This window comes from Sminthopsis crassicaudata, chromosome 2 (genome assembly GCF_048593235.1).
Source record: "Sminthopsis crassicaudata isolate SCR6 chromosome 2, ASM4859323v1, whole genome shotgun sequence".
Classification (NCBI taxonomy): Eukaryota; Metazoa; Chordata; class Mammalia; order Dasyuromorphia; family Dasyuridae; genus Sminthopsis; species Sminthopsis crassicaudata.
In genome coordinates this window covers 270,080,065-270,098,646 of record NC_133618.1, presented here as the reverse complement: position 1 = coordinate 270,098,646, position 18,582 = coordinate 270,080,065, and the positions used below count along the sequence as shown (strand labels likewise).

Below are 18,582 nucleotides of genomic sequence, written 5' to 3'. Positions count from 1 at the left end.
ACCTACTATGTGCCAGGTATTATGTTAAGCACCATGGGTTAAAAAGAGAGTTTAAAAAAACAACAGTCCTTGTTCTAAAGGAGTTTACAGTCAAAGAGGGAGACAACATGCAAATAACTATTTACGAATTTACGAATAAGATAATTACAAAATCCCCCAAAGAGAATGAAAAAGGCTCCTTATAGAAGGTGTCTATGAGAAGAACCAAAAGAACACTACATACAGTAATATTGTACAATGATCAACTGCTAAAGATTCAGCTCTTCTTAGCAATACATTATTTCAAGACAATCCCCAAGGACTCATGATAAAAAATGCTGTCTACCTCCAAAGAAAAAAATTGATGGGGACTGAATGCAGATTGAAGTGTACTATTTTTCACTTTATTTTTTCATGCCTTTTTTTTTTTTTTTTCCTTTTGGGTCTGTGACTAATATGGAAATAGGTTTTGCATGATTGCACATGTATAATCTATATCAAATTGCTTACCGCCTCAGGGAAAGAGAGAGGAGAGAGGTGGAAAAAATTTGGAGCTCAAAATTAAAAAAATAATATTAGAAATTGTCTTTATGAAGTTCTTTTTTTTTTTCAGATTGGTTATGATCATGTGTAGATCCTGTGAAATGCATTCAAATGCAGAGAGAGTATAAACAGTATCTATAATTTTAAAAGAAACATTTTCCCACCCTCATTTTGTGTATTTTCCCTTGCCATCACTGTAATACATGCAAACTTTGTTGTTTCTACTCCTTTATCTTTGCATGTGGTATATTCCATTAAATTGTTTTTACATAGTACTGCCTGAGTCAGAAAAACAGTGACCAAATACAGAAACCAAAGATCAATAAAAGTATTCCCCCCACACTAAAAAATATTATCTTTACATATAATTGAGAAAAAAATTTTAAAAATTTAAAATAGGACTTTGGCTAAGACATGAAGGAAGCTAGGCAGAGGAAATGAGGTAAAGGATGGAGAAAACTGTTGGAGTGGGGAGAAATAGTGTTTTGTTCAGGAAATAGCAAGGAGTCCAGTGTTACCAGAATCATAGGAGTATAATAGAAAAATGGCATACTGGAAAAAATAGAAAGGAGACATGTTATGAAAGACTATGAAAGTCCAACAAGAGGGGCAGCTAGATGGCGCAGTGGATAGAGCACCAGCCCTGAAGTCAGGAGGACCTCAGTTCAAGTGTGATCTCAGATACTTTACACTTCCTAGCTGAGTGACTCTGAGCAAGTCACTTAACCCCAAATTGCCCCAGGGACAAAAAAGTCAAACTGGAGTTATTTGGTCTCATAGGTACTAGGGAAAGACAATTAGGTTGCTCAGTTGATACACCACTAGACTTGGAGTCAGAGAGACCTGAGTTCAAATTCAGCCTTATACACTAACTAGCTGTGTTACCTCTATTTGTCTTAATGCACTGGAGAAGGAAATGGCAAACCACGCTAGCTTTGCCACAAAAGCTACACAGACAGTAAGGTCCATGTAGTCACAAAGAGTCAGACATGACTGAACAGCAACATGGGTATTAGGCAGCCACTTGGCTTTGCAAGTTTGGAGTTTTTTCACTGTTCCCACTCCTGGATTCAATCAACTTCCAATTCAACCTCCATAATATCACTGACATTATTGACATCCTTCCCAATTTCTCCACTCAACATGGAGATTAGGCTCTGATTCCCCTTCTCTTGGACTGCCTTTATAGCCTCCTAACTGTTCTCTCTGCTTCTGATCTCTTTTCTCTCCAATCCTTCCTCCTCCTGCCAAGTCATTTTCCTATGGCACAGGTCTGACCATGTTACTCTAATGTTCAAAGAGTTTTAGTGATTTACTTTGGACATGGCCTGCGATTCCACTGGGAGAGGAAACTCCCTCTATCCAGGCATGTTGGTACCTGTTTGTAGTCGTGACTAGAATACTGAAAAGATTAAATGTCTTGCCCAGGATCATGCAGCTAGAATGAATCAGAGGTAGCATTCAAAACCAGGTCTTCCCAATTCCAAGGCAGAGATAGCCTTCTATTTATTAGACCATCCTATCTCCTCTCCCCATCAGACTCTAAGTGCTTGAAATCAGAATTCTAACATAATCGAATTTCTCCTGCCCATTTCTTGCTTTCTACAACTTCCTAAATTTTCCATAAAGCCAATGGCTCAATTCCTGTCCACCCAGGAGATCTTGGTCTCTCCAACTGATGAGGTCTAGATAAGGGATACCTAAACAAAATTAGGTTTAATTGAGGTCTAGTGGTATGTTTGGGGTACAGGGAGTCAAATGGAGCTCCCCTGCAACCCCTTTGGATTTGGCATAAGGATACAAAGTTAAATGAGTTCTAATGGTGGTGCAAGAGTGCCCTGTAAAGGAATTTACAGGCCCAAAAACCTAGATTGATAAAAAAAAAAAAAAAAAAAAAAAGGTTTATTGTAGGGTTTGGAAGTAAAGTTAAAGTCTGGTTAGTAAAAGGTATTAGATAGAGAAAAGAATACACCATAAGTGGCGGACAGAGTGTCTGTGATGCAAAGGATGTTGCTTGCATGTTTCAACCCTCTGCAAAGAGATGATTACAGCTTGGCTCTTTTATTTGGTAAAAGGGGCCTATGGATGGAGTCCCAATTTGGCTGCTTGCTGAACCCGGCAAGGGCCTGAACCCACCAGATTGGGGTTGGGAAACCTGAGCAGATCATTAGAATGGGGTCTGGGGACAGCCCAAGTTAACTCAGATCCAGATCTCTCCCTTTGGAACACAAAAGAGTGCTTTTGACCAGGTCTTGTAAATCAAAGGTCAGTCATAGGGGTTGGGGATCAGAATGGAAATCTTAAAAGGGATAGGGGTTGAGAATTGGAAAGGAATCTTAAAGGGGCTACCGCCCTCATCACAACCACTAGATTCAGTGCCCAGATCCCATCCTGTGAGCTCATGCATGTACTTCCTCAATATGTGTTCTAATTGCAAATGTAAAAATGATTTCAATTTTTCCCTAGTTGCAAGAGGGCAGAAACACAAATCTTGCTTGACATGCTTGATTTGAAAATATGTGATTAGGAGGTCGGAAATGATCTTGAAAAATCAGATCTTGACAATGTACACCAAAGTGGATGGGAGAATTTGATTTATTTTTAAAAGCTCCTCAAGGTTAGTAAATCTTAGCCTCCCAGGAGTCTTGATCAATATTAACAATCTCTTTTTTATTTTGAACTCTACTGAAATAGTGGTAGGAAGGAGAGGAGGGCAAACTACTTCAGTTGAACTGTCCAAGAGACCCTTGATTCCCAGTACAACATCTTGTCATGAGAGCTGAAGGTCATGTTTCTTGTGGCTTGTCACCAAGATGCAAATATAGGAGTTCCCAGTATGGCTTCCCAATCAACCACTCCCTTAAGAATTCTAGTGCTTGGGGCAGCTAGTTGGCACAGTGGATAGATCTGCAGTCTTAAAGTCAGGAGATCCTGAGTTCAAATGTGGTCTTACTGCAGCTGCTGCTTCTATTGTTACTGTGAACTGCTACTACTACTGCTGCTGCTACTATTACTGTAGTTGCTACTGCAGCTGCTACTGTTACTGTAGTTGCTACTGCTGCTGCTGCTACTTACTTAACTTAATAGCTGTGTGATCTTGGGCAAGTCACTTACTCCATTTTCCTCTCCCCTTCCCCCCCCCCCAAAAAAAAAAGAGTACTTGTACTTGGAAAGCCTTGGAAAGGTCTTTCAAGAGTTCATATACTCTACCCCAAAGCCTTGGAGATGAATGTATTCTATTTTTAGAACCATAGGTTTGGAGCTGAAAAGGACTTCAAAGATCACCTAATTCAATTTTTTCTCCCATTTTACAGATTGAAAATCATCCCCAATAGATAGGATTAGTCCCCATCTTAAATGTCTTCTACAGTCTTCCATAATAAATTGTCCAGACCTCTTACAACACCTCCCACCCCTCAGGTTCTGAAATCCCTAGAGGAAAAGCCAGAATAATAATACAATAATAATAGCTGACATTTGTAAAGGGCTGTTGTGAAGATCAAAAGAGATGATCTATGTAAAGTGCTTTATAAACCTCAAATGTCAGCTATGAATATCATATAACACTTTAAGGGCTGCAAAGTACTTTACATACATTATCTTACTTGACCCAGTAAGCGAAAAGCTATTATTATCCCAGTTTTGTAGGTGAGAAAGCTGGGAGATAGAGAAGTTAAGGGGCTCTTTGAATCAACAGAGAGATTTGTAAGGATGGTTACAGATGGTTATGGCCTTGCAGGCCAACAGTTATAGATTGTGTCCTGAGGTTTCTAGTCACACTAGCCTGGGAGGAACTTTCTTAGAACAAACAAAAAACTTCAAGTTAACCTATTACTTCTCATTGCTATTCTTCATCTAACATTCCATTTACCACATCTTCATACTCATTTCCCATCTCCACACCTTTGTCCTGATCATCCCCCATGCCTACAATGTACTTCACTTGACTATAAAAATCCCTAGGCTCCTTTCAGAAACTTTTCCTGATTCCCCATCCACACCTGGGGCCAGTGGTTTTCCCCACCATTTCCTGTTGTGTACATGTTGTGTTCCCTGCTCCCCTCATCACTATGGAATGTAAGCCCTTTGAGGGCAGAGACTTTCACTTTCATCTCTGAATCTAATACATATTTGTTGAGGGGCACTGGAGTCAGGAGGATCTGAGTTCAAATCCAATCTCAGCTGGATTACTTACTAGCTGTGTGGTCTATGGCAAGTCACTTAAGCCCAATTGCCTCAAAAAACATTAAATATTAGTTGATTGATTGATTAGGTAGATGATTTTGGGTGGGGGAATATTCAGAGGTATATGGGTCCTTTAAAATTCCCTGTATCTTCAAGGAGACAGTGACCTTAAGACTTCAAAGAAATAACGTTAACAACATTATGAATTGTTAGTAGTAACAAAGTGCATCAAAGTTGGCAAATTATTCACATGTTATCACCTTTGGTCCTCACAACAACCAGGTGGGGTGGCTGCTATTATTTTCCCCATTTTGTAGAGAAGGCAACTGAGGTTATGACTTACCCAGAGTCAGACAGCTAGTAAGTGACTGAGGAAGGATTTGAACTCGGGTTTCCTGACTACAATTCTATCTGCTATGCCCAATAACTTTTGAAGGAGTTGGACTCAATAGCCTCTAAGGTCTCTTCCAGCTCCAATTCTGTGATTCTATAAACCCCTCTATGTTTTGTGTGTTCAGTTGGATCTGATTCTTTGTGATCCTAGTTGGGGTTTTCTTGGCAAAGATAATGGAGCAGTTTGCCATTTTCTTCTCCAACTCATTTTGCAGATGAGGAAACTGAGCAAACAGGATTAAGTAGCTCACCCAGAATAAGATACCCTGATCTTGGGGTAAAGTGCCTTTATTCTTGCTTCCCCAAAGGGCACCCACCCCTGATCCAGCTTCTAGGATATTGGGCATCCTTTGGAGACTGTAGCCTCTGAAAAATTACAGAACAGAGTGAATGCTATTGCTGAGTCTGGCACTTTGAGGTGAATAATTTCAAAATTCGAAGACACTTTCTTGGGCCTTTATTTCTCCTCCCCCTCACCACCATGGTCTCTGTATGAGCTGAATGACCAGGGACACAGGGTAGTAGTATTTATGGAGACCCTGGATAGAGGCGGTTGCATTTAGCCAAGCTTGCTTATTTTTTCCTATGGAATCTCTGAATATGTCTTTGCACCCTCTCCATATTTTTCCTCACCCTCTAGACTCCAAGGTAAGAGTCATTGATCTGTAATGTAGAGCTAGGAGGGACCATTCTCCAACCCTCTGGTTGAACAATTGAGGAAGCTAAGGCAAGGGCAGCTAGGTGGTTCCACAGTGTATGGAATTCTAGCACTAAAGTCAGGAAGACTTATTTTCAGAAGTTCAAATACAGCTTCAGAGACTTGATTGAATGACTCTGGGTGAGCCTATTTGCCTTAGATTCTCATCCACAAAATGAGTTGAAGAAGAAAATAGCAAACTGCTCCATTATCTTTGCCAAGAAAACCCCAACTAGGATCACAAAGAATCAGACCCAAATGAACACACAAAACATAGAGGGGTTTATAGAATCACAGAATTGGAGCTGGAAGAGACCTTAGAGGACCTGAGTCCAGCTCCTTCATTTTACAGATGAGGAAACTGATTCTGAGAAAGGTTAAGCAGCTTGTCCAGGGTCACCAGCTGTGAGTACCTGAGGAATCTTCCTGATTCCAAGGCCAGTGCCCTATTCTCCCACAATGACTCTCAAATTACCTTGTAATGTGGCCCAGAACCCATCTCCCACTTACCTTGCTTTTTGCAGCTGGGACTGGCTTGCTGTTGCCATCAGTAATAAACATGCTACGGAAAAGCTTATTCTTCAAGCTGCTTTCTTGAGTCTTGGGGCTGGGGCTGCCCTCCCCACTGGGCCTGCCCCCAGCTGGGCCCACCAGGCAAGACTGGGGTCTTCGGTCCTCTGAATTTTGCCTCCCAACCTTGCCACCTCTGCTTGAGGGCAGGGCAGGGGAGGTCCCTAAGGATGAACTGGGCAGGCAAGAAGTGAGCTGTAAGCATCGCTGAGCAGCTCCTTGGAACTCTGTGGGCCCCAGGGATTGGGTTTTCATCACCAACCCATTAGGCTGGGCCTGGTCAGCTTGGTATTCTGGCCATATCATCTCTCTTCGGCCTGCTTTGGTTCCCCCATTGCAGTTGAGGTAGATACCATAAGGGTCAGCCCCCTCAGTCTGGGGATTTTGAAGGTACATGTCTGTGTCTGGGCCCCATCGTTCATCCCCCAAGAGCCCCAGTGACTGGGCTCTCCTTCTGCTGGTGGGGCTCCGGCCCCGAAGGGTGTTGGAGCTGATGACAGAGAGCTTCTGAATATCATTGAGCAGCCCAGAAATGTAGCCCTCCACTTCAATGGTGCTGCCCCGGACTACCGTCTGTCAGGAGAGAGAAAAAAAAGAGTCTACATGAGGGCTGACGGTTGGAGGAGCAAAACAGGGCAGGGGCAAGAATGGCATGAGACAGGGAGAAGTCCAAGGGAGCAAGTAAGGGAAGAAGCTGTCAGAGAACCAGACCTCAAGGAGAACTGAGAAGAGAGTTCAGCTTTTGAGGAGGAGAGCTCATGGAAACCACACTCTAGCTTTCCACCCTTGGTTCTCCCCCCTGAGCTGGTCTGGATTTCACATTGGAGGATCTGGGTTCAAATCACAATTTAGTTATTGATTCTCTATGATCTTAGGCAACTCCCTTACCTCTCTGTGCTTCGGTTTCCTCACCTCCAAAAAGAAGGGATTGGATAAAAATGACCTGTGAGGTCCTTTCCAGATCTAAATCCATAATATCACATCAGTTACTGTCACCTCTTTACTCTTGTTCAGTCATTTGCTACTCAGTCAACTATTTGCCTCAGTTTCCTCATCTGCAAAATGAGTTGGAGAAGAAAACGGCAAATTGTTCCCATTGTCTTTGCCAAGAAAACCCCAAATAGGATCATGAAGAGTCAGATCCAACTGAACACAAGACATTGAGGGGTTATAAAATCACAGAGTTGGAGCTGGAAGAGACCATGGAGGCCACTGAATCCAACTCCTTTATTTTACAGATGAAGAAACTGATTCTGAGAAAGGTTCCATTTGGGGCTTTCTTGGCAAAGATACTAGAATGGTTTGTCATTTCCTTCTCCAGCTCACTTTACAGATGAGGAAACTTTAGCTCTCCCTATACTATTGAAGAGGAACATTTTCTCCCTCATCCAGGAACTCTTTTCCTCAATTCATAGAAATGGGAATTCACACCCACCACCTTCCCAATCTTAAAAATATAGAAATTAAGTTCAGTTTCTTCCTGTTTCTATAGCATCTTTCACAACCCAGGCAAGTGACACACAAAAAAGGAACCCTCAAAAATTTAAAGACAAATACCCAGGGGGTAATGAGGCTACTCTACAAGGGAGGGACTAAGCTTGTTTGTTTTTATACTGTTAAATAAATGTGAGGGATGTTAGGGCTCCCTAAATTTTGGTATCCTGGAGCAAAGCTCCAGTTGCCTTAATCTAGTTAGGTCTCAATTTTTTTTTTTTAAACCCACAAAGAAACCACAAGTTAAAAGCCATTTTATTCTTGGTTATAGATTAGTTCTGAAAGATTAAGATCAATTGTAAACACTTTAAAGGCATTTACTTTTGTTTTACTTATCTTTACTTATCTACCTGCTACCAGTCCCCCCCACTCCCCCCCCCACATGGCTCTAGGCAGTCATTTTGCACACAGTAAGTGCTTAATGAGCACATACTTGCACTACCTATCTCACAACCAGTAGTGAAGATCAAATGAAATGGCAAAAAAACCAGAGTGCTTTGTTAACTGCAAATTTGTTATTGTTGAATCCTTTGAATCATTTGACGGTTTTCCTGGCAAAGATACGGGAGTGGTTTGCCATTTCCTTCTCTAGTTCATTTTACAGATAAGGAAACTGAGGCCAACAGGGTTGTCCAAGGTCACACAGCTAGATCTGAACTCGTTTTCCTGACTCCAGGTCTGGTACTCTGTCCATTGTACCACCTAGTAGCAAAATTCAATGATAAAATAACTAATAGAGAAATATGTTTTACATGATTGTATATCCATAACCTATTCAAAATTTTTACTGTCTTTGGGGGGAGGGAGGCCAAAGGAGGTATGGAGAATATTTAAACGCAAAAAGTTTTTAAATAAATATTTAAAAATGTCTTTACATGTAATCACTATTACATGTAAAATACTATTTAAAAAACTTAATAGTAAAGAAAAGATTAATCCTAATATTGTTATAAGTGCTTTGAAGTAATTTGAAACCTCTTTTTCCCTCTTATACAGCCCCTTTACACAGCCTTGTTCTAGACCCTAGCAACAAAACACCCCTCCAACCATAAAGTCTCCTACTCTCTATCTCTGAGCTGACTGAGGACTATACAGAAAACAAAACCTGAGTCCTATTCTTTCTTTCCTTCTCTCCTTCCTTCCTTCCTTCCTTCCTTCCTTCCTTCCTTCCTTCCTTCCTTCCTTCCTTCCTTCCTTCCTTCCTTCCTTCCTTCCTTCCTTCCTTCCTTCCTTCCTTCCTTCCTTCCTTTTTTCCTTCCTTTCTTCCTTCAGAGGTAATTGGAGTTAAGTGACTTGCCCAGGGTCATACAGCTAGGAAGTATTGTGTCTGAGACCAGATTTGAACTCAGGTTCTCCTGACTTCAGGGCTGGTGCTCTATCCACCTGATTCCTATTCTTGAGAGGTTTCCCATCTGCCATCAGGGATGAAGTCTCCACCTCTACAAAGCTAAGATTCACAAGCTCATACATTTAGAACTAAAAGAAACCTTAGAAATCATTTGTTTCACAGAGCTAAGGAACTGACCAAGAGTAAATAACTGATGCAAAATCCCACAACTAAAAAGTATTTGAGGCAGCATTTGAACTTAGGTGTCCCAATTCCAAATCTAGTGATCAATCTATTGAACTACCCAGTTGTCTCAGAGACCTGAGACCTGTACTCTTCCCTATATAGAGTAAGGAAAGAGCAATCCTTTTATCTCATGCTGCCCTCCTTGCCTCTTCTTACTCCCTTCCCTTCCCTCTGGGTAGAATGCTTCTATAGACTTCAAAAAGACATGAAAGGAAAACAGGTTTTGTCACTTTCCAAAAAGATGATGATTCAGGGACAGTGTCATACAGGGGACTGCGTGAACTACCTGCCACATGCATACTTGTTGAATTGATTTGTTGCTGCTGAGGTCAGCCTTGTTGGATAAACTCTCCCTCTGGTCTTTACTCTGCTCCAGCCCCCCATGTGGGAGGGCATCTAGGGGGCGGGCATAGATGGATCTGCTGAAATAAAGGTCTCTTCCTCTATCCCCCTTCCCCCATCTGCCTCAAGACTTTTAGAAGGTGACCCAGGGTCAAAAGTGGGCAAGATAAAGATCCAAATCTCCCTCCTTTTCCTTGAACCCGGGACCTTCCATAACTCATTACTTGGCTGCTTCTCCCCAAGCCACTCTGTGAAAAGCAATTTGAATTAATTGTTTATGTTGCTGTTCAATCATTTTAGTTATGTCCAATTCTTCATGACCTCCTTTTTCAGCATCTCAGCAAAAATACAGGACTGGTTTGCCATTTCCTTCTCTAGCTCATTTTACAGATGAGGTAATGAGGCAATCAGGGTGAAGTGACTTACCCAGGATCATCTAGCTAAGTAAGTGTTTGAGGGTGGATTTGAACTCATAAAGATGAGTCTTCTTGATTCCAAGCCCAGTGCTCTATCCACTGTACCACCCAGCTGCCCCAGACTAATTAGTAAGAAATTAGAATAACAGTTCATTAATAACTAATAATTAAGAGCTTCTTTGAGGTTTCTTTGTGGTTTTAAAGAAGCTATTTTTTCCCAGTCAGGAAGAATCTAAGCTTAATCCCTTCCTTTTCTCTAAGCTTTGGAAGAGCTTAGTAGGCAGCTGGGTAGTAAAATGGTTAGAGTATTTGACTTGGAATCCTTGGAATGAGGAAGATCTGAGCCAGAATGTTGCATCAAACAATTACCAGCTATGTAACTCTGGGAAAAATCATTTACCTTTCCTCATCCTATTTCCTCATCTGTAAAATGGGAATTTGATAATAATAAATAACATCTACTTCAAAGGGTGTTTGTGAGGAACTAATGCCAAAGTTTACATAAAGAGCTTTGCAAGCCTCAAATATGTAACTGTATAACAGTTAGTTATCCTCATCAGTATGGGGTTCATCCTTTTTCCTCTAGGGACATCCTCACCTTCATGGGCTGGAGCTGGACCCGGGTAATACGTGAAGGGTCTACCACAGGTTTGGGTCTCCGCAGGGTATCCAGGATGTTCTGCCATTGTGGAGGGAGGCCCACAAACTTGCCTTCCTTGGGGTCAAAGGATGTGTGGACACGGTGCTGGAAATTCTGTGGAGCAGAGATTTCTGGACGTTTCTTTTTCTTTTTTCGGAACATTATGTCTGAGTTTCAGAAGAGAAAAAACGTAGTCAGAATAAGATTTTTCTCAGAAGTGCAGTCTGTGTGTGTGAGTGTTCCCTCACGTGCACACATGGTAATAGCAAGATCTATGATTATACACATGTATTACTAAGCCAATTCCCTCCTGGCCCCTTTGCCTCCTCCCCTCTCTGCTTTCCTATTACTCTCCTCAAAGTAAGCTCTTCTCCAGAAATAGCTTTCTACCTCCCATCTGGCCAATGCTTCCCTTTATCTTCCTTCATCCCCAAAGCTCCTCTTATATCCAACTTCCTCTAGGAAGTTAATCCTGGGGAAAGCCTCCAATCCTTTCCAGAAAACACAAAATAAACAGAAACAAATAAAAAACCACAGAGTCTGATGTGCCCATTTTCATGTCAGTTCAGAGTTCCAGCTACCCATTCCCATTTCAAGGGCAGGCATTTGGTTTCTATGTTCTACATGGAGTCCCAGACTTTATTAGGGAGCCAGGGAATAGCAGACCACAAGTATATTGACTACACCCCTCCACATTTAGTAAAGGACTTCTGAACACCAAACTTCTCAGAACACAGGAAGCACATCCATGGCCACTTCCCATAATGACCTGATGTCCGGAAAGTTTCTAAACCATCTTACATCCAATCAATATATAAAGCACAATGAAGCAAGAGCAGAGAAAGAAAAGAATTATTCTACTTTTTATTCTTTTTTTAAATAGTATTTTATTTTTCCAAATACATGCAAAGAGAATTTTCAACATTCACCTATGCAAAACCTTATGTGAGCTTAAGCACAACCTCTCCTCCCCTTCCCCCCTCTTCTAGACAGCAAGCAATCGGATATAGGTTAAATGTGCAATTTTTCTATACATATTTACATATTCGTCATACTGGCAAGAAAAATCAGATCCAAAGGGGAAAAAGAAAACATGAGAAAGAAAAACAAAACCAAGCAAACAAACAGAGACAACAAAAAGGTAGAAATACTATACTTTGATCCACATTCAATTTTTATAGTTCTCTGTATGGATTTGGATGGCTCTTTCCATTATAAGAATTGCTTTGAATCACCTCATTGTTGAAGAGCAAAGTCTATCACAATTGATCATCTGTGTTGCTGTGTACAATGTTCTGGTTCTACTCACTCAGCATCAGTTCACGTAAGTCTTTCCAGGCTTTTCTGAAGACCAGCCTGCTCATCATTTCTTATAAAACAATAATATTCCATTACTTTCACATACCATAACATATTCAGCCATTCCCCAACTAATGGACATCCACTCAATTTTCACTTCCTTGCTACTACAAAAAGGGCTGCCACAAACATTTTTGCACATGTGAGTCCTTTGCCCTCTTTTATGATCTCTTTGGGATACAGACCCAGTAGAGATACTGCTGGATCAAAGGGTATGCATAATTTTATAGCCCTTTGGGGATAGTTTCAAATTGTTTTCCAGATCATTTCACAATTCTGCCAACAATGCATTAGTGTCCCAATTTTCCCACATCTTCTCCAATATTCATTATTATCTTTTCCTTTCATTTTAGGCATACTATTCTTTTCCCCCTGAGGCAATTGGGATTGATTTGCCCAGGGTCACACAGCTAAGAAATGCTAAGTGTCTGAGCCTAAATTTGAGCTCCGGTCCTCTTGACTTCAGGGCTAGTGCTCTATCCACTGCGCCACCTAACTGCCCCTCATGGACATTCTATTCTTAAAGCATTTTAGAGAAGTTGTACTCACAACCCCCATTAACAACCCATTGCTATCAGTAAGGCAGTCTTTGCAAAAGTGTCCTCCTGCACCTTCTCTGTCCCCTGTGCCTCTCAGCACCTCTAGTTTAAGTCAAATATCACCTCCTACAAAAGGCCTTTTCAAATTTCTTAATTAGTAAATGATTCAATCTCCCCCACAATTAACTACATTTTAAAAATTTATTTATTAATCAACAAATGCTATTAAGCACTTACCATGCACCAGACAGTATGAGCAGGATATATATTGTTAGGTGCTAAAAACATGAAGACAAAAAAAAGTTACAATCTTTTTACCTACAGTAGAAGATAAGCCTCTTGAGGACAGGAATAATTTTTTCCCTCATGTCTTTCTGTCTCTGTCTCTCTTTCTTTGTCTTTTTTCTGTCTGTCTGTCTGTCAGTCTCTCTCACAAGAAATCTGGGTTAAATGATTTGCCTAGGGTCACATAGCCTGAGATCAAATTTGAACTGAGGTTCTCTTCAGTCCTGAGCAGGTGCTCTATCTAACAGAAGAAACTGCAATATATTATGGCAGGTTGTAAAAATTTAACACTTCCTGAATATTTGACCTAGTAGCTAAAACCATCAGATGTTCATCATCTCTCATGAACTGAAGGCAAAAAATTCCTAAACTATTGCAAATTCAAGACATAAAATATTCTGGAAAACTCTACTAATAAACTATACTGGAGTTAGGCTCTTTTAATAGACTTTTCCATTGCCCACAATTGCTCAATTCATAATATTGACCAACAAAAACTCAAGAATAACATTTTAAATAGACTTTGCCTTTCCAGATAACTCAAAATCTCCAAGTTACATGTACTTTTTCTATCTAGCTCAATGGATAAGCTGAGAAGAATGATTTTTCTAAAATAAAATTATTTTTCTAAATCAATAAAATGGAATTATTTTTTAAAAATAGCAATGATAGCTGACATTTATAAGTTAACTAGGTGGTAACAGTGTAAAGAGCACTGGTCCTGGAATCAGGAAGAGTCATTTTTATGAGTTCAAATCTGACAAAGTCAGATACTTTCTAGCCATGTGATCCTGGGCAAATCACTTACCTTGTTTGCCTTAGTTTCCTCATCTATAAAATGAACTGGAAAAGGAAATGGCAAACCATTCCAGCATCTATGACAAGAAAATCACAAATCTGAAAATGACTGAACAACAACAAATAACTTAGCTCATTTGATTCTTAAAACAACTTAAAAAAAAAAAAAAAAAAAAAAAAGGTTTTATAGAAAGAAAGCTGAATCTGACACATATTGAGGAACTTGCCCAAGATCCCACAACTAGTAACTAACTGTTAGAAGTCAGATTTGAATTTAAATCTCTGCAATGCCAAATCTAGAGCTTTTCCCCAGTATCTCGCTAATGATGAATATATGTATTCGATCCTAGTTTTCTCCTTTGAGTTACTGTTTCTTTTTCATGGGACCCAACTGTGACCCAACCAATAGCATCTATGTGGCTGACTGGAAAAAGAGAGATCCTGTCACACCTGGGACACTTATGTAACTTTTAAAAAATCAAAGAGAAGCCAGATCCCCAAATCTGCTCAGCATGTGCTACTAATAGTTTTTTGGAAAAGAGCACTTCCTTAATTCATATATATTGGGGGGGGGGGTCTGTGACCACTTTTAAAACATTATTTTGATAACTATTTTTCAGGATTTTTAATTTCTTCTGTAATCTTGTATTTTATTTTATGCATCTAAAAATATTATTCTGAAAGGTATTCTTTAGGCTTCACCAAACTGACATGACACAAAAGTGAAAATCCCCCTGATATTATCATCAAACAACAAATTCTAAAATACTTGAGTAAGTCCAAATCTTAAAAACAAAAAAAAACAAAACCCTAGCTAGATCTCAGGGTTGAGGGGAGAAAGTACAATGGATTCAGCTATTATCTGTAATTGTATTTGCCCTGGCACCTAGCCCAGTGCTTTTGTACCCTGTAAGTGCTTAATGTTTGTTGAAATCTTTTGTTGAATCTGCCCCCTGCTTGGAGTACCACCTGTCATCTTGGCTAGTCATGAAACTGCTCTGTTTCTTGGGTTCCTTCAACTGTTATTTCCCATCAGATAAGGGAATATAAAGTATAACTCCCAAGATTCTTTTCTTTATCTACATATGGCTTATTCTTGGGTACTGCCATTACATCAGAAAGATATGCTACACTGGGTAAAACCCAGTGTAGCCCATCCAGTTTTAGACTATATCTTCTCTCAGATTTAATACATTAACCCTGGGAAATTGCATGAGGTTCAGCTAATGTCAGATGGATTTAACCCAGATCCGTATCGAGTCCAAATCTTGAAGCCTATTTCAGCTGACATCTAGGGATGTGCTGGAGCAGCTCAAACAACCTGTTAGAGTTTCAGTGTAAGCATTTAAACCTTAAAAAGTGGCAAATGCTATCCCAAAGAGATCATAAAAGAGGGAAAAGAACCCACATGTGCAAAAATGTTTGTGGCAGCCCTTTTTGTAATGTCTAGAAACTGGAATCTGAATGGATGCCCATCAATTAGAGAATGGCTGAATAAATTGTGGTATTTGAATGATGGAATATTATTGTTCTATAAGAAATGATGAGCAACTTTTTTTTTTTGAGGCTGGGGTTAAGTAACTTGCCCAGGGTCACACAGCTAGGAGGTGTTAAGTATCTGAGACCAGATTTGAACTCGGGTCCTTCTGAATTCAGGGCTGCGCTACCTAGCTGCCCCAATGAGCAACTTTTCAACAATGAGATGGCTGAAGCCAGTTCCAATGATCTTGTGATTTAGAAAGCCATCTGTATCCAGAGAGAGGACTGTGGGAACTGATTCAAACCCAGATTTTTGCCCCAATTCACAAGAAAGGTATAGCCAAGCTGGGGGGGAAGAGCCAAAAGAATGTCATTGAAGATAAGCTCTTGAGTCTGAACAGCTGCTTGGTGATGTCAAGACAATCAGAAGCTGATGGACTTAGGGATTTTCATTGATGGCAAAAGGCAGAGAAGATGATTATAGAGCTGTTAAAACCCAAGACAAGCAACTAGCTAGTTCTATTATGGTTATGAACAGAAACACCACTGGGATTGGTCCCTGTCCAGAGCATAAAAGGGTTGGAAGATCTCTAGGAGGTGGCTACTGACTGTCCATATCCCTGGATTGGAAACCAGGAGATATGGGTGTTTGTGTCTGCTCAAGTCCTGTTTGACTGTGTGACTAGTGCTTTTAGGCAGATAGAGCTATTATTCTAGGGGATTTTCAGTAGGTCCTAGACAATGGACATCACTAGTTATGACAGATTCTGCCTAATACTCAGAGCTCTTAGAGGCTCAACTCAAGGAGCTTCTAAGTTTTCTTGGTTCATAGGAATCCTAGATCTTGAAGCTAAGTCATCTCAGACCATTGTAGTAATGTTTGGTAAGGATCAAATGAGATAACAATAATAATAATGACAATTAACATTTACATAGAGATTACTATACGTCAGGTGATGTACTAAGTGCTTTACAATGATTAACTTACTTGATAAAACACATACAAAGTACTTTGACAAACCTTAAGTACTATATAAATTCTAGTTATAATGATTATTACCATACAGATTGTTCCCCTGGTTCTCATCACTTCAATCTGCTTTACTTCACACATGTTTTCCCAAGTTTCTCTGAATTCTTCACATTCATCATTTCTTAATGATACATTAATATTCTCTTACTATATTCATATCCCACAACTTCTTCAGTTATACCACAATTGATTGGCACATTTTTCCTTCCAATTTATTGCCAGTACCAAAACTGTTTCAATAAAAAATTTTGTACATAAGAGACTTTTTAAATGTTAGTTTGTTTTTAATATTTTAAATTCTGAGCTTAACAAACACTTGAAAAATATTCCCATAAAAATAGAAGAGAATATACAAAATTTTGAATGTCTTATATATAGCTTGCTTTTATAAATAAAAGTATATGTTAAATTCAAAATGTTACTTTCAAAATTGTTTTGCTTATCTGTGTTTCTTTCTGAACTTTCTTCTATTCTCTTATGTATATTAAAAAATACTTCATATACCCTTTCCCACTCTGCCTTTCCTCCATTCTTCCCAGTAGTAGGCCAAGAGTATGCTGGTAAAAGTTTAACAACTTTCCAAAAGAAAAATGTATACAGGACACGTTTCAAATTTAATCTGCATTCACATTGTCCACTAGCAACTCCTTAGATCTAGACAATCAACAAAACTAATCAGGCCCAGATTTGTAGCATTTGTTACATAGAGGGTAAATGCTCACAATGAAAATTTAACAATCAGTTTTTGCAAGCCAGTATAATGGCTCCATCACATCCTTAGCTATTGCTAACCTTCTTTACTGAAAGACCAAACAACAACAACAACAAAAACCATAATCCTCATAACAAGCATGATCAAGGAAAACCAGTTCCCATTTTGGCCATGTCTGAAAAATAACTAAGAATAAAAAAAAGTAATCTCTTTTACTCATGCAGCCTTTTGCCTTTGTTTCCCTTAGACTATGTCTTTATTTTTTATCCCAATTTCTAATTCTCTGATTAGAGCCCAGGATAAATGGGTGATGATGGACTTCCCCACACAGCAACTAGAGAAGGTAGAATTAAATTAAACTGAACAGCCTTGGGCTAATTTCACAGCTGACCATCCTGAAATTTCCACAAGTGCTTTTTGAAAACATAGTTCTAATTTGGAACTATGCCTAAAGGGTTATAAAACTGTGCATAACTTTTGATCCAACAGTGCCACTACTGGAGCTGTATCCCAAAGAAATCAAAAAAGCATGGAAAAGACCCACACTGTAAAAATGTTTGCAGCTCTTTTTGTGGTGGCCAGGAATTGGAAACTTAGTGGATACATGTTAATTGAAGAATGGCTAAATGAATTATGATATATGAAAGTAATGGAATACTGTTGTCTATAAGAAATATAAGCAGGCTGATTTCAGAAAAGCCTGATGTTGAGTGAAGTGAGCAGAACCAGGAGATCATAGTACACATAGATCTTCTAACAATAATACAGTGACCCAAGATAATTCCAATAGACTTGGGATGGAAAATGCATCCAGAGAAAGAACTATAGATGCTGAATGTGGATCAAAGCATACTATTTTCATTTTTATTTTTTTCCCCTTTTTTGTGGTTTCCCCCTTTTTTTCTTTTTCTTTTACAATATAACCAATATGGAAACATGTTTAAAATGATTGTACATTATAAGTTGAATAAAAAGGGATTTTTAAAAAATCAAATTAAGGGGTGAGAGAGGAATGTACTGGAAAAAAGGAAAAGGAGAAGTAGAATGTTATAAATTATCTTCCATAAAAAGAGGCAAGAAAAAGTTTCACAATGAAGGGAAGAGGGAAAAGAAAGGGGGAGTGAGTGAACCTTCCTCTCACAAGAACTGGCTCAAAGAGGAAATAATATAAAATAAGAGTCATGGTCCAATTGATAAATGATCAAAAGTTATGATCTGTGCTCAAAAGGCTATAAATTCATGTATATCCTTTGACCTAACAATATCACTACTAGGCATGAATCTCAAAAGGATTTTTTTTTTTAAGAAAAGGACCTATATGTTCAAAAATATTTATAGTTCCTCTCTTCTAAAGGCAAACAATTGGAAATTGAGGGGATGCCCATCAACTGGAGAATGGCTAAATAAACTCTGGTATGTGATTATGATGGAATATTATTGTTCTATGGGAAATGATGAGTAGGATGCTCTCAGAAAAACCTGGAAAGTCCTCCATGAGCTCAAGCAAAGTGTATTGTGTACAAGATAATAGCAATGTTCTGGGAT

At 39.4% G+C, this 18,582-nt stretch overlaps 1 protein-coding gene across 11 annotated transcripts in view; it reads right to left on the bottom strand.

Moving 5' to 3' along the window:
- The window catches only part of PAK6 (p21 (RAC1) activated kinase 6), a 93,763-nt gene that overhangs the window by 20,636 nt on the left and 54,545 nt on the right, over window positions 1-18,582 (bottom strand). For all 11 annotated transcript variants that reach the window (XM_074289276.1, XM_074289283.1, XM_074289277.1 and 8 more), the window contains 2 exons: window positions 10,791-10,999; window positions 6,308-6,940 (listed from right to left, as the gene is read on the bottom strand). In XM_074289276.1, coding sequence (XP_074145377.1) covers window positions 6,308-6,940; window positions 10,791-10,999 — 842 coding nt within the window. The remainder of the gene's footprint in view (window positions 1-6,307; window positions 6,941-10,790; window positions 11,000-18,582) is intronic.